Below are 16,847 nucleotides of genomic sequence, written 5' to 3'. Positions count from 1 at the left end.
GTCATAAAAGGGCCAAGTTTGAAGAACCCTGTTTTACAGAGTTGCAATGGTATTTGAATTTGATACTCTTAAATTAGTTGTTTTAACTGCTAGCCTTTCAGAATTGTATCATGATTATTTTATATCACCTATATTCATGCTTTAGAACTGCCTTTTAAAGTTTGGCTTGAAAGGTGCTAATAAAAAGAAACTGAAATCATGCTTCTGTTAATTTTTAAAACTTACCATCTCATTCACATTTGAAGAACTTAGCAAAGCGTCCACTGCTATAAGAAGGCAACAGCTATTTTCAGTAGTAACCTCTTTTTTGACTGCTTCCAGCACTTGATCAAGAAGATCAGGTTTGCTGCTCATGGCCTGAGCCTGGAAGATAGGATCAGAAAACAAGATCAGCTGAAAACAAAATCGAACAATGCGTTTTGGTGGGAGAATGTAAAAAGAGGACATGTGTGGGACATGTCTGTATCTTTATGTTCGTGGATCCTTTGTATGCTAGTTCTTCACACAAACACTGATATGCTAGAAGACATGGGCCAAGCTTAGTCTACATACTTTGGCAAACTGTCCTTGATTCTTTTCATTTTCTTCTGATTTATTAAGTTGGCTTGCCGCCCATCTCGCCCGAAGACATCTCTGGGAGGCTTACGACATTAAAATGAAACCATAAATATATGAATAAATATATATTAAGGAGCCTTGGTGGAGCAGTGGGCTAATGCCTCCTTAAGTAACACCAGCTGCCTGCAATTAGTGCAGGTTCGCATCCCACCAGGCTCAAGGTTGACTCAGCCTTCCATCCTTCCGAGGTAGGTAAAATGAGGACCCAGATTGTTGGGGGCAATAAGCTGACTTTGTAATAATGCCGCTTGGGGGGGGGTGGATGAAAGCCCTAATAAGCAGGCTTATACATAGAATGAAGGCTACTGCTAAGCACGTTGATTTGTGCTTAGATTGTAAGACGCCCTGAGTCTTCGGAGAAGGGCGGGATATAAATGGGATTAAAATAAAATAAAATAAAATCACATTAACATTACAATAAGATGCAAGTCCTTATTCCATTGTTGTGTTAGTCTGATGACAGATGACTAATAAAACACTTTTAGGAACACGTATTCAGAATTAATTACATCGAACTGAAAAGGACTTATTCTCAGCAAAGTGAATATAGAATTGTAGCCTAAATATCATATCCTTTGGTTAGTCAGGCAGACTTAATAAGAGACTTTTTGCTTTCTTCCTATCTATTGCCACATAAAAAAAATAAGTAGAATCTCATACTGAAAAATCAGACAACTCTTCTACTTAACACGATATTGGTTACTGCAACTGCTAATACTGTAACTCTTGAAGGATCCTTCCCCAGTGATGCCCTTATGGGAATTACTGTTCAACAGTTCTGGAAGGCATCGGATTAGGGAAGATTTCTCTGGAGAGTAATTGCTATGTTTTAAGCTACAGGCTTCCTGGGGCAACTTGTTGGCAATAAACAATGTGCTGTAAAAAATGGGAAAGTGGGACTGTCTTTCCATGTACAAAAACATGGAAAAGTACAATTTTCACCAACATACCTATAGCAGCAGAATGTGTGAACGTAGAATATTTGCCCTAATTGGAAAAGCGCACCTATCAATCATGTAGAATATAAAACCCATCATGTGGTCTATGGCAATGTTTTTCAACCTTGTGCTACTTTGATATGTGGACTTCAACTCCCAGAATTCCCCAGCCAGCCCACTAGTCCGTGGTAATGCTACTATAATTTAGGTATATTTTACCTGTAAGAGAGCTAAAAAACTTTCACTCTGTATTATTTCTGGAAAATTTGTCACCATAAATGTCATACACTCTTCCTGCAATCTAAATGCCAACATTCGAGCTGTTTCAGTCCATTTCACTTGGGGAAGACTATTAAGTAGCTTGTTGGTTTCCATCAAAAGACGGGCTGCATTCTGTGGGCTCTTAAAAGAAAAACAACAACATATTCTGAGCAAAAATTTGACACAATTCTTGCATGTACACATTACACCATAGCATTAGCAAATTAATTCTTCCTACTTTAATTATAGGTAAATGTAATTCACACATGCCAATAGGAAGGAAAGCATTTGTGAGAATACATGGAAAGCTTAGAAAATGATTTGACAATCAGGGATATGCAACAAACATTACACTGTATAGTATAATGAGGTTTATGGATCTGAAAATTCATATATCAAATCCAGGATAATTCTGTTTGACAGGGAAAACAGACTGAACACTTGAAAAAAATTAAGACAAGACAGTGGATACTGTGTGGCTTTTTCTAAGGGATGTTTATCCAAAGAACCGAAAGAGGCAGTCTGCAAGAATGTATTTCTGCCCACTTTTGTTTTACAGAAGTACAAAATATCTGTATGAATGAGACTGAAGAAGGATGCATACTAAAACAAGGAAGGAAGGAAAAAGAGAGAGAATGATAGAAAGTGTAAAAACGAGTGAATGTTGAATGGATGTAGACCAGGGGTGTCACTCAGTTTCATTGAGGGCCGCATCAGCATTGCAGTTGCCCTCAGGGGGCTGGGTGGGTGTGGCTCGGGTGGGCGTGGCCTACTGGGTGGGTGTGGCTAGAGTGCATATGGCCTACTGGGTGGGCGTGGCCAGCTCTACATCGTTCGCATCAAGGGTGCCTATGGGGGCCTGGGCAGGAGTGGGACAGATCTGGGGGTCTCTGGCAGAAGGAGGGTCTCTGGGCCAGGGCCAAGGCAGCGGGGGCCGTTCCCTCACTGTTTCCAGGATGGCTTCGCGGGCCACATGAAACCACTTCGTGGGCCGGATCCGGCCCCCGGGCCTTGTGTTTGACATGTCTGATGTAGACTGAATGGAATAGCGAGCGACCAGTACAAAAAAGTGGGTTTAGATAAAATGAATGAGGATACATTTGAAACAAATGCAGGAAAGAAGAGTGGGCAAGTTGAATGGAAAGAGAAGACTAAAAAAATTCAAAAATACATGGAGGGGTTGAGGGAAAAGTGGGAAATTTAAAGAACAAAAGTACAGACCTTTGGGAACAAGGATGGTCTGGAAGACAGAAAGGAAGGAAGAAGTATAGTGGATGGTGTCAGTGTAAGCCAGATTTTTATTTATATATTTTATTTATATATTTTATTTATATCCCACCTTTATTGTTTTTACAAGTAACTCCAGGTGGAGAACATATCCAACACCTTCCTCTCCTATTTTAGCATAGCAATAGCACTTAGGCTTATATACTGCTTCACAGTGCTTTACAGCCCTCTCTAGGTTACAGAGTCAGCATATTGCCCTTCCAACAATTTGGGTCCTGTCATTTTACCGACTTTGGAACGATGGAAGGCTGAGTCAACCTTGAGCCGATGAGACTCAAACTGATGAACGGCAGTCAGCCGGCAATCAGCCGAATTAGCCTGCAGTACTGCATCCTACAACAACTAACCTGTGAGGTGAATTGGGCTTAAAAAGAGGGACTGGCCCAAGGCTATCCAGCTGGCTTTCATGGCTAAGGCAGGACTAGAACTCACAGTTCTAGTATGCTGAAAATCCACGCAAATTCTACATTTCACAAGCAACCACCTCACTGCACACAAGAGGAGCTTCATCTAGACCCTTTTCTAAAGAGCCAAAGCACACTGCAGCACCAAATTATTAACAAAAGCGATGTTTCGATTTTTCTTACATGAATATGTAAGAAACCAGCCCATATGAATGACCAATCAACAAGAGAACCAATCAGCTGCTCAGAATTTAAATACAGCTCCAAACAAACAACCAATCACACGCATAAGACATTTATGAGCTAAGGAGAACAGGACAAGAAAATCCTGCTGATGATGTTACCTTGTTTAGTAATGAAACATTCAGGAACTAAATTGAAACAAGCTTGGAGACCAAATCACTGCCAAAATCTAAAATCCGAGGTACAAGTATTTATTATTTCATAGAACTCACAGCCTCCAGATTTCTAGCCTGGCACCTTAACCACTAGACCAAGCTGACTCTAATTAGATTTTCTTTCCTTTTCTAGAATTATATTATTATAATTATAATATTATTATATTATTTCTTCATTCCTTGGCAGCCTCTTTGACATGTTGCATCCCAGTACATTAGGGTGTAGAAATAACCAAAATGTTTTAAGCCGTTACAGGTACTGTAATCCTCAACTTCCATCTGTTTGTTTAGTGTTTGTTCAAAATCACAATGGCATTAGAAAAAGTGACTTTCAGACCTACGACTGTTGCAGCATCCCCATGGTCCCATGATCAAAATTTGGATGCTCGTCTACTAGCCTTTATTTATGATGGTTGCAGTGTCCCGGGGTCATGTGATAACTTTTTGCAACCCTCTGATGATCAATATCAATGGGGAAGCTAGATTTTTCTTAACAACCATGTTACTAACTTAACACCTGCAGTGATTCACTTAACAACTGTGGTAAGAAAGGTTGTAAAATGAAGCAAAACTCATATAACAACTGTCTTGCTTAGCAACATAAATTTTGGGCTCAACTGTGATTGTACGTTGAGCAACACCTGGAAAAAAAGCAAGGGATGGTCAGGGATTAGGATAAATTTCATTTACTGATATGGACCACTCTACATTTAATTGGAGTTTATTGTGAAACTTGGAAGCTTCAAGAAGCAAGTGTGTCCATGAGGGGGGAAAAAAACTTGTTTCTCCAATATTTTTCAGCAGATGCAACAGAACTGTAAAATTTGAAATAGTGAATGATACTGATTTATTCACTAAATTTCAGTTTTGAGATAACAGCCTATTTCGCTTTGAAGGAGAAAGCAAATGTATGTAATCAAAATAAATTAAATCACTCCATAAATTCAGTTCAGTTTTCCAAGAAACAAAATAATACTGTCAATTAATAAGAATAACTCAAAACTGCACAAACTTACCAAAGAATCAATCAGTGAGGTAAGGCAATTATTTTGAAGCTCAGAAGATAAATTAGCAAAGTTCTTTTCTGACCAGCATCTTGCAAAATTTTGTATCAGCCACCTGTTAAAGGAAATGTCTTATTTAAAGAAATCCATCAAATGGATTTAATAAAAAAATGCATCTTTGTTGGCATAAACAACCAATAGCAAGTCGTCTTTGCAAATTGCATCAAAAATATAGCTTTCAAAAGATTATAACCCTATCCTGTTAAGATGAGTTTAAGATTAAGCTATGAAAATGGAAATCAGTCAAATATATTATCTCACTTACTTCATGCATGAATCGTAAAGGTGCTCTGCTCTTGTTGAATGGGCTATAGCCAGACACTCTAAAACAGGTTGATGCTTCCCAGGCACAGGCTACAATTGTTAGAATATAAGAGAAATTATTATCATTTAAAAATTTGCAATAATTCACAAACTAAAATTTCCAACAGAAAATTCATTGTTGCTGAAAGTATTTATTAGTTAAATCTTTATCCCATCTGTATTACTTTAAAGGTAACTCAAGGCCAGGGATAGGCAACCTTGGCTCTTTCATGACTCGTGGACTTCAACTCCCAGAATTCCTGAGCCAGCATGGCTCAGCATGGAAACCTTTCCATTTATCCTCAGCATGACTGGCTCAGGAATTCTGGGAGATGAAGTCCACGAGTCATAAAAGAGCCAAGGTTGTCTACCCCTGCTCAAGGCAGTGAACATGCCTAATACTCCCACCTCTTGTTTTCCCCGTAACAACAACTCTGTTAGGTGGGCTGGGCTGAGAGAGAGAGTGACTGGCCCCAAAGTCACCCACATGACTTTCATGACTAAGGCGGGACTAGAACCCACAAACCTCTGGTTTCTAGGCCATCACCTTGACCTCTGCATCAAACTGGCTCTTGTATATCATTCACGTCTAGTTCCAATGGAGCCAACATTATGCAATTCTTTCTGCCACCTGATCTGCAGCTTCATCTAAAGCAATTATTATCAAACTTTCCATTTCCAGGGAATCCTTTCCACATAAATTTATTTAACTATACACTGCAAGTTATCTGTCACAAAACCTCTGTGTACTGTAAGAGGATTGTAATGCAGTACAGTTTCACAACCACTAGTTTGAAGTTGGACAAATGACTCTTACAACTGTTCTTTAAAGTCCTAGCTGTCCTAGCTCAGGGGTCCCCAACCCCGATCCGTGGACCGGCACCAGGCTGCAGCATGCCAGCAACTGGTCCGCGCGAACAAGCAAAGCCCCATCTGCGGGATGCAGACACTACATGAAACCACGCCCCCTCTGGTCCACGGAAAAACCCTCTCTCCACGGAACCGGTCCCTGGTGCCCAAAAGGTTGGGGACCTCTGTCCTAGCTGACTTGTGACTGTATAATTGCAATCTGAGTCCTTGGCACTCAGCTGGTACTTATGATGACTGTAGCATCCTAAACCCATTTGCGACTTTCCCTGCTGTCTTCCCACAAGCAAAGGCAAAGGGGAAGCCAGTTGGAAGGATTGCAAGTTGCTCCAGTAAGTTGCTTGCACACAGCAGCAGCCACACCCTAGCTGCCACCCTTCTCGTGCTGCACCAACCACCCATGCACCATCCCACTTGGCAGCAGCCACCCGTAAGCCTTCTTCACGCCACATTCTCAAACTGTTACACACAGTAATGTAATTTAACATTTGGATGAAACACTCCTTGCAATGACCATTTATTTAAAACAGTTCATTTCCTTTTTCAATATTGCTTAAGGCAATTCAATCAATCAGAAGAGAGCTGGAAGGGACCTTGGAGGTCTTCTAGTCCAGCCCCCTGGTCAGGCAGGAGTCCCTATATATCATTTCAGACAAGTGGTTGTCCAGTCTCTTCTTAAAAACCTCAAGTCATGAAGCACCTACAATGTCTAAAGGGAAGCTGTTCCACTGGTTAATTGTCCTCACTGTTAGGAAGTTTCTCCTTAATTCCAGGTTGCTTCTCTCTTTGATTAGTTTCCATCCACTGTTACTTCTCCTGCCCTCTGGTGCTTTGGAAAATAAATTGACCCTCTCCTCTTTGTGGCAGCCTCTGAAATACTGGAATACTGCTATCATGTCCCCCCTAGTCCTTCTTTTCTCTAGACTGGCCATTCCCAAATCCTGCAACCGTTCTTCCTATGTTTTAGTCTCCAGGCCTTTTAATCATCTTAGTTGCTCTTCTTTGCAAAGTCGTCAACATCTTTTTTGTAATATGGTGACCAAAATTGGATGCAGTATTCCAGGTGTGGTCTTACTAAGGCTTTATAAAGTAAAACCTGTAATATTTGATTTACCTCTTATCAATGCAGTATCAAGATAAACAGATAAACAGGTAAATTAAATACCTTTTGAAAAAAGTTGCAGTAGTCTCTTTTCAGAATGTATACAGCTATTTCTCTTAAACCTTCTAATCCATACATGTCTGCAATGCTTAGTATACATCTAAAGCAAAAGCAATAATGAAAATTAACCATAAAAGCATTCTAACATAGTTACTGGAAGCCCATAATGGATTTGTTCCATAAATCCATAATAGTTTACATCTAGGCCAGGATAATATGGTAAGAATAATTATTCTAGGCAAGAATAATTCATTCCAATTTTTGAAAGGTCAGTAAAGTAATATTTTTAAGGAAAGTTCTATAACAACTTATAACTATAAAAATAATGTTTGCAATTAATAATTCAAATTAATAATTAATGTTGCAAACATGAGGTGACAAATCTTGATACCTTACATGCAAAAGCAACAGTGTCGGGGTATGCATGGAAATGTAACTAAAAATTCAAACCATATTTATTCATCTATAGTTATGTATTTTAAAAAGTAATACATTTTAAAAACCTAATCCCTAGTGCTTCTTTTTTTATTTCACATGGGTTGCCATTCTCTATAAGCCAGTTTTGAATTACTTAAACAATGTTGCTAATATATCTTGCTTTCGGAAATAAAATTAAAACAGTTAAAAATCCTTGCGCTGTTGGTAAAGGTTATAACTATTATAAACTCTTAAATTATATAGTTTGTCTTTAATAAACCATACCAAAAAAAAGAAAGTCAGAATTCAGAAGAAAGTTATTGATTCACAGGCAGATGAAAACAATTTAGTTCAGCATCTTAGTTCCCACAATCACATAGCATTTGGCTAAGGAATGTCTACAAGCAGATCATGATGGGAATAACTGCATCCCCCAAAGCAACCAGTATTTAAAAATGCAGTAAAATTAGACAGAATTTACTGTTTTCAAATTGAACCTTATTTTTCATATTTATTAAAGTATTATGTCCTAGCTTGCTAAAGACTGGGACAAGGCTTCACTAGTTTATCCCTAACATATTTAGAATTTATCTTCTCATAGGTCTAGTTAAAATCCTCTCTGGCCTGGTATAGTTGTCATCTTTCTTCTATTTAATCTGTTGGGTTGTAACAGGGGTCTTCAAACTTGGCCCTTTTATGACTTGTGGACTTCAACTCCTAGAATTCCTCAGCCAGTGTGCCTGGCTGAGGAATTCTGGGAGTTGAAGTCCACAAGTCATAAAAGGGCCAGGTTTGAAGACCCCTGGGTTGGAATAACACAAAATAATCACCTTCTCTTTTATTGAAACAAACACCTTATCCCAGAGTAGAAAACTTAATGCTTTCCAAATGATCAGAGTATATTTCCTGCAATTGTTTGCCACTAACCAAACTGGCTGGTGCTGATAGGATCTGAAATGTAAACTCTTTGAAGAATACCAGGTTGCTTAACATAGTTAGTCCTATTACCAAAGACTTCAATATCTCAAAGTAAGGTTAAGCACTGGGATTTATTAGATATAGTTCCTTAATTAGATTGAAGAAGGTTACAGTAAAGTCTGGTTAAGAGAGATAAGGGTAAGCTTAATTATTTAATTGTAATTTATCATTGACATTAGATTTCACAAATACTGGAATTAGGGAAAATTCACCTTTGAGATGAGATATTAGAGAGTTTAGGAAGGAATCATACAATCATATATTCTGCTTAAAGTCCCTTAACTACCAGTAGTAGCTAGGACTTGGAAGGATGTTTGCATGCCTGCTTATTAAACCATAAACCAAACAAACCACAATATAACTTATTGCACTATGTGAATCCATTCAGCAAATTGCTGCAATAAATTGAAGCATTCCAGCAAGCATTTTCTATCTGTGTCATAACTACTTAGCATACGAAGAGTCAGAATAATGATCTCAAAAACATGAATACTATTATTTTTGTGCTAAAATACAGATTACATTGCAAGGATAATTATTTCTGGCACTACTATAACTTTATTTCTGGTTCTTAAGATGCAATTTCTATTTAAACAGAGTGATAAGAGTTAAGAAATAGGCAAGGAATGTTATTAAAAACAACATGACTTGACACATACCCAGCATTTACATTTTTAGGGAACTCCAGAACTGCTCCATAGATAAAGTGCAGAATGACAGTCATTTCTGCATGACTTATGCTACAAAACCAGAAGAAAAATCAGTTACACGAATGAGAATCTGAAGACTGTAATACGAGTTTTCACCTTTATTACATCCCATTTAACTCATTAAAAACTAGCAAATTAATCATATTATGAAAGAACCAGTATGACAATTAAAGATTAGAGGTGTAGGGGAGATCAGGTTTTGACTAACCTTAGCCACGGGGTGATTTTGAGCCCTTCTCCTCAGCCCTGTTCGCTGGGTTATTGTTGGTTAAGGAATGACAAGCAGAAAACAACTATACTAAAATAATTGCAAATCTACTTCAAGGTAAAACCCCATCACTAACATTTTACATCAGCTTGTCTCCCAAACTGCCAAAAGATCTCTGTTTTGAAAAAAAACACCTAACAATCTATCCCTCCACTAAAATCCATGACACCTTCTGAATGAGGTAGGTGGCCTTCAAAAGAAGTGCTACCAGAATTTTATGCTCCTGAGGTTCAGCTCTTCATCTCTTGAACATAAGAGATTTGCACTCCTTCTGAAGTATTTGCAGCAAAATCTTCCACAAGGTTTTCTGTTTCCTACATGTGTAAAATGTATTGTGAGGATTTCTCCAGGAGCTCACGGGCAGAGAGAAACACAATCAGCAGATACAAGTGAATAACAGCATATCATGTTTTGGTCTATGAAAAACCTTCAAGGAGTTTCAGGGCTGTGCACGGCCCTTTCCCCTTGCATGTAATGATTGTGTGATTTGATTGACACATTTGTATTTCACCACTGTCTTCACAGTGAAAGACAGGTGGGTACATAAATCACACTAATCTGAATTGATTCTGATTTAAGGTATGGTATAGCTCCCCCTACTGTAGTGTGTAAATTGTTTGCGTACTGTAAAACCAGTTGGTTATGTCTCATTCAGCAAAGCAGATCATATTACAGCATATATAGCATGAGATCTGAACCAGATATTAATTCATGGCTCTTGGGCCCTTGTCTAAGTTATTGCAAAGTTACTCCATTTTGATCTTCCCTCCTTCCATCTCTTTATGATGCCTTTCAGGAAAGTTTTGAAGGCAGCATACTTCTGCCATGGCTATTCACAAACCGTCCTGCATCCTTTTAGTAGAACCGCTTCTAGATTCCCCTAGTTCCTTCTGTTCAAGATTCAGTTGTGATTCTGCAAATTACTCCTGCTTTTCAAAGGTACAGCTTCCATAGTAATAACAACTATGAGACCTGTAACACTTGGCCATTTCAAACATTAAATCTGAGTTTCCAGAAAAAGGGGGGGAAATCTTTATTTTTACTTAAATAGCAAAATCAACACAGTTGCCTCACTGTATATGGAAACAGAAGATAGCAATAAAAACAGCCAAAAGAAGCAGCACGGCTGCTTTGACAGCTGGTCTCTTAAATATCATTTTCATTATTCTGGGATAAGCCATATGTACTCTGCTCTCAAGTGTTTATCAAAACTGTACAAAAATTTGCACTGAGCAGGATGACATGAAACCAGCCATTTTTACTGTAGCAGCAGCGCAGGCAAATTTTTGATATCCTCACAGTTACATCCAATAAAATCCCACACACCAGGGGCCAATCTTTTTGACACCAGGGACGCATTTCGGGGAAGACAATTTTTCCACAGACGGGTGGTGGTGGAGGGGAGTAGCATGCAACCTAGATTCCTTAAATGTGCAGTTTAGACAAGGGTTAGTTCTCCTATGAGAATCTAGAGGTAGAGCTGAGGGGGTGATTCTAGCGCTGGGGAGTGGCTGCAAATACAGATGAAGCTTTGCTTGCTCACCCGCTTGTCACCTCCAATTGTGTGGCCTGGTTCCTAAAAGGCCACAGATCAGTACCGGTCTATGGCCTGGGGGTGGGGGCTAGGGAACCCTGGCACACACAGTTTAAATTCCACTTACTCAAATGGAGTTTCTTCGACTAAAAACATACATAGGGTGGCAAATTTACATAGGCATAACATTCTAAAAGCAACTCTGATATCCCATTCCTAATCCATCACCTAGCCTTCTTCACACGACCCCATGCGGTTCTGAAAAACTTGCTATGCTCACTGCTCTAAGTCATCACACAGTACGCTTCAGCGTGTGAATTCAGTCAGCTGTGGTTTATTCAATAATGATGGTTACTGAATAAACCAAAATTGAAACCAAGAAGTCCTTGCACTCATTAATAGACAAATATTGCTGCATCTGTCACTGGAAAAGACAACAATGAAAAATGCCAACCAGAATGCATTCTAGCACAGAATGCTATTTTTATTTTTTTAGACACCAGTTTTGCAAAACAATTGATGACTGAACTCAGTGATAATTCTTATTCGGAACTCGTGCTCAAACGTATTCATCAAATATCATATCAAGCAGACTCAATATGAATTCTTTTACAGGTAGCTTGACTTCTTAAAATTTGCAGTGGTTTTAAATTGCCTTTTTTCCACATGATTTGTGAACAAGTCAGCTTACCCTTGAAGAGTGATGTGCTCTTGAGAGCTTTCTGCCCAGCTCCCATTCAGCATAGTAGAAAAATAACTAGATCTGGCACAAAGAATAGCCCTGCGAGAGAGAAAGAAGTACAAACTACCGTATGTTACTCAATAGAAATATTTATTCTAGAAGAATTACCTACACACTATTGAAATCCAATGTTCTTGACATGCTAATGTATATTTGTTCACTCTCTACAATTTTTTCTAATATCTTTGGCATTTAATCCAATTTGGTAAGGAAAAATTAGGAAAACTCTCTTCTTGAAATACCTCCAGCTAAAACATTTTATTACAATACACACATACACACCCACATACCTGGCGAGGGCAATCTCAAGTTGCTTTGAATACATGTTACTAGTGCTTTCATGTATTTGTCCAGAGAAGATAAATACTTTGGACAGTAGGTTTACAATTTAACATTAAGTCAAATATGATTATGCTGTAATTCTATTCTATTCTATTCTATTCTATTCTATTATTTTTATTTTATTTTTTATTTTTATCACATTTATATACCGCCCTTTCCCGAAGGACTCTGGGCGGTTTACAGGGTGATTAAAAAACAGAGATACAAAAGTTAAAAACAGATTAAAAAAAATTATATTCGTCCCTGCATAAGTAAAACCCCAGTTAAAATTAAGATTAAAGCTAAAATTAGAATTCTCAGCCTGGGCCAGAGAGCTCGAAGAGCCAGGTCTTCAGGTCCCGTCGGAATTATTATTAGAATAATTATTCTATTCTATTCTATTCTATTCTATTCTATTCTATTCTATTCTATTCTATTCTATTCTATTCTATTCTATTCTATTCTATTGTGAATTTACTGACAGGTTTGTATTCGCTTAATCCCTCCTCCTTTTCTTCCTGTCACTAAGATTTGATAAAGTTTCCCGGTTTTATTCTTAGCAAGTAAAAAGAAAAAAGGTAGTATTCAGTTTTAGCTTAGCAATAGGATGCTACCGAGTGAACAACATGTTGGCTTATTAACAGGGAGCCAAAGTTCTCAAAAAAAATTCTAGGTTAATGGAATGGACAAAAAAGGTTAATATTTCTCAGAAGTTTTAAACACGCAATGTTTAGCACACAACAATTTTATATGTTGTCTCTTTTAAACAGCTATGGCTTTCTTTCCTGTCTCTTATTTATGCCATGGGCTTCAATAGTTCTTTGATATATATGAACAACAAAAATAAATAAATCCAGAAGTAGGTATTGGAGGTATCTGTGTAGTTTCTTATTTTTCTCATGCATTGGCGGTGATATGTTCTACATTTTGTCTCTTGAAAGCTCTCTAAAGAGTTCACGGCTCAAGCTGCCATGTTCCCCTTTAAGCAAGACATTTTAAATTGTTGATGGATCAATGAATAACTGATTTTACTTTTACAATCTTTATAAAGGCTATACAAGCATACATTATCAAAATACATAAAAGAAACAGTGTCTGATAGAGGCAGAAAGCACAACACGTACCTGTGCACAAAATCCTCATCAATAAATATCAGAACTAGAAGACATAACAATGTTTTCCAGCTTTACACAGATGCAGTAAGTTTTTAGTACACAGTACATAGGCGTATAAAATGTCTCCCTGTCTAGTCCCTCCTTCTTCCTCCTGTACACATAAAAGTCACCACAAAATCTTTAAGGACAGTACCTGTGCACTTCAAATGGTTTTCCATCAATCCAAATATTAATATCTGAAAACCAGGAATTCTGGTAGAGCATCAACAAGTCTTTTCCTAAGCCAGATGCGATTTCTGTTTTGGAATCAAGTAGACAACAAGGGGGGAAAAAGTCTTCCTAATCTATTTTTACATGTATTGAAATTCAAACATTAATAGGTGAAAACATTTTTAAAATGTTCTACTGACGAAATATATATTAAAAATGCTTAATTTTTGTATATGAGGGAGCCATAACTTAGCAGCGTTCATGTTATACATAAAATACTATGAAATTCAAAATGGCCAAGAGAAATGATAAGATTCTGAATCATGCAGTTCTGTAGCTTATAACCAATATAAATAAATGCTTCATGTTTTAGTTACTGTGGCAGTCTTTTTAAACTTGGCACATTTAAAATAGGTTAAACTAAAGTTCTCATTATTACAAGAAACTACAGAAAAATATTTGTTTTGTACTGGGATTGACAGTACAAAACAATTGAGAGCAATTCTGGATTAGCAACATAAAGTTTCATTATTTTTTCATTAAATAAATGGTCAAGAAGTGTGAGGATCATTTGAGAGTCATTTAAAGTTTTTATATAGGTTATGACCATACTGTATACAGTATCCTGAAGATGAAACTTAAAGGTCTGAATAAGGAATCATATTTTAGAGCTGTATAATGCTTTTCAATCTGCTAACCTGTTGGCTTCTTGACTGACAAGAATAATACATATGATCGCATTCAAATGTAACTGACTCTCCAATGTCCATACTTGTCATTATAGTATTTTTAATTAAGATATGTACATTTTGACGTATCACGGTATTGCTAACTTAATAACACTATAGCAGGGGTGTCAAACTCAATTTCATTGAGGGCCGCATCAGCATTGTGGTTGCCCTCAGGGGGCCAGGTGGGTGTGGCCAGGGTGGGCATGGCCTACTGGGTGGGCATGGCTAGAGTGCATATGGCCTACTGGGTGGGCATGGCCAGCTCTACATTGTTTGCATTAAGGGTGCCTATGGGGGCCTGGGCAGGAGTGGGACAGATCTGAGGGTCTCTGGCAGAAGGAGGGTCTCTGGGCCAGGGCCAAGGCAGTGGGGGCCGTTCCCTCACTGTTTCCAGGATGGCTTCACGGGCCATATGAAACCACTTTGCGGGCCGGATCTGGCCCCCGGGCCTTGTGTTTGACATGTCTGCACTATAGTATTGTGTAACATAATTTTTATAGGCACTGCAAACCAAAAAATGCACATGATTTGCTTCATTATGCTGTTCGCTTTATTACGGTAGACTGAAAAGGATCTATAATATTTCTGGAATATACCTGTAAGTGAGGAGACACCATTCAAGCAGCTATTATTTATTTCATGAACAAAATAGATCTTTGTGAGATTTTCTTTTTCATTCAAAGTTTAGTCATCGTTTCAAACATTGCAAAAGACATTTTATGAAACTTGCCTCCAGAAGTTGTGAATGCTCCAACTCTGTAAGTTTTTAAGAAGAGATTGGACAACCATTTGTCTGAAATAGTGTAGAGTTTCCTGCCTCAGCAGGGGCTTGAACTAGAAGACCTCCAAGGTCCCTTCCAACTCTGTTATTCTATTCTTTTCTACTGTAAATTTGGAAAGACCACTAGGGTAATTGGTTTTTTACAGAACGGTATAAAAGTTTTAGAGATCTTGGTTCCCATAAAATTATTTTGAAAAGACCCCGTGTATCATTTTATCAGGCTTATATAACTGAATTTTAAAAGGAACTCTTCAGGGCATGAATATTGCAGAAGGTATGAATATCAATAATTAATCCTGCATAATTCATCTTTATGAAAGAATGGCAAGCTTCTGGTAATGTTAGATACTGGTAGATACTTTAACAGTATATTCTGAGAGACCTAAAACAGCCATAGTGGCTTCCTTAGACACAGAAAAAGCTTTTGATATAGTACAAAATAAATTTTAGAAACAAATTATGAAAAAAAAAGATTTCCACAAAATGTTATTTCTTCGGATCCAATCGTTCTGCAAGAATGCATTACTAATGAAGATAATTACTCCTCCCATTTGTTGACTTTTATATTGTACTAGAATGAAAATTATATCGATAATGTGCTATTATGGACTCCATTAGAAAAGTTATTATTTGGCATCTTCAAAATCTTGGCATGACCTTGGTTCTAAATACTAGGCACTCAGTTGCATTACCCGAATTGAAGGCAATTGTGTAGCTGGCTTTTGGCAATTAAATTACAATTTGATTCTTGCGGTCATGAAAAATTGACCTTTCAGACAAATCCTTATTTTAACATTTAAAATCCTCCCACAGTCCCACTGAACTCACGTCATTCCAGACTCTCATATACCATGAGAGTCTGCATATACCAGTCTGCATCCTTCCCTTACCTGTGCAGTCCCTCTCACACATTGCCACACCCTCTCCTTGACCCATGCCTCATGCATCTCCTTGCATCCTTTCTCATTCATGCGGTGTCTCTTGCACACCACCGCCCACCCTCATGCATACTCCCTGACCTGTACCTCTTGTGCATCCTCACATACTCTTCCCTGTAAAATAAACACTTGGTTTTGAAATGGATGAAAAATGCTAAACAATGTTCCTCCAGCAAGGCGAATGGAATTAAAAAGTGATGAAATGGTTTGAGATCCAACTGAAGTGCAGAAACACTGGAAGGAGTATTTCGGAGATTAGTAGGTCAAAGAATATTTGGGGTGATGTTGGAATTGTGCTGGTTGAGGAGATGAATATCGGGCTGCCCTCAACTATGGGGACAGTGGCATATTGTTGGCTGAGAACCCAAATAATTTCCAATGAATGTTAGATCTGTGCAGGAGCCTGGATCTGAAAATTACTGTACTCCTATTGTGCTTAATAGGGAATATGCAGTTAATTATTGTAAATTAGTAAACTAAATGGCAAAAAAACCCTAGAGCAAATAGATGGATTTCTGTTCCTCGGTAGAACATTTTCTAAAGAACGGAAGACAGATGAAAAAATTGTAAGACTTGCAATTCCTTGTAGAAAGGAGCTCTGTGCAGATAGTCCTTGGCTTACAACCATTTCTTTAGTAACTCTTTGAAGTTATAAAGGCACTGAAAAAGTGACTTATGACCATTTGTCACACTTATGACCACTGCAACATCCCCATGGCCATGTGATCAAAATCTGAACACCTGGCAACTGGTTCATGTTTATAGCAGTTGCAGTGTCCTGGGTTCACATGATCATCTTT

General features: G+C 38.0%; 1 protein-coding gene across 1 annotated transcript in view; it reads right to left on the bottom strand.

Annotated features, from left to right (window-relative positions):
• Nucleotides 1-16,847, bottom strand: part of BTBD8 (BTB domain containing 8) — a 49,022-nt gene that overhangs the window by 17,940 nt on the left and 14,235 nt on the right. The window contains exons 4-11 of the mRNA XM_081322490.1: nt 13,581-13,683; nt 11,901-11,990; nt 9,357-9,437; nt 7,306-7,402; nt 5,236-5,324; nt 4,923-5,025; nt 1,776-1,958; nt 226-363 (exon numbers count right to left, since the gene is read on the bottom strand). Of these exons, the coding sequence (XP_081178616.1) occupies nt 226-363; nt 1,776-1,958; nt 4,923-5,025; nt 5,236-5,324; nt 7,306-7,402; nt 9,357-9,437; nt 11,901-11,990; nt 13,581-13,683 (884 nt within the window). The remainder of the gene's footprint in view (nt 1-225; nt 364-1,775; nt 1,959-4,922; nt 5,026-5,235; nt 5,325-7,305; nt 7,403-9,356; nt 9,438-11,900; nt 11,991-13,580; nt 13,684-16,847) is intronic.

This window comes from Vipera berus, assembly GCF_964194415.1.
Source record: "Vipera berus genome assembly, chromosome: 3".
In the NCBI taxonomy this organism is placed as follows: domain Eukaryota; kingdom Metazoa; phylum Chordata; class Lepidosauria; order Squamata; family Viperidae; genus Vipera; species Vipera berus.
This window is presented reverse-complemented; position numbering and strand designations above follow the sequence as displayed.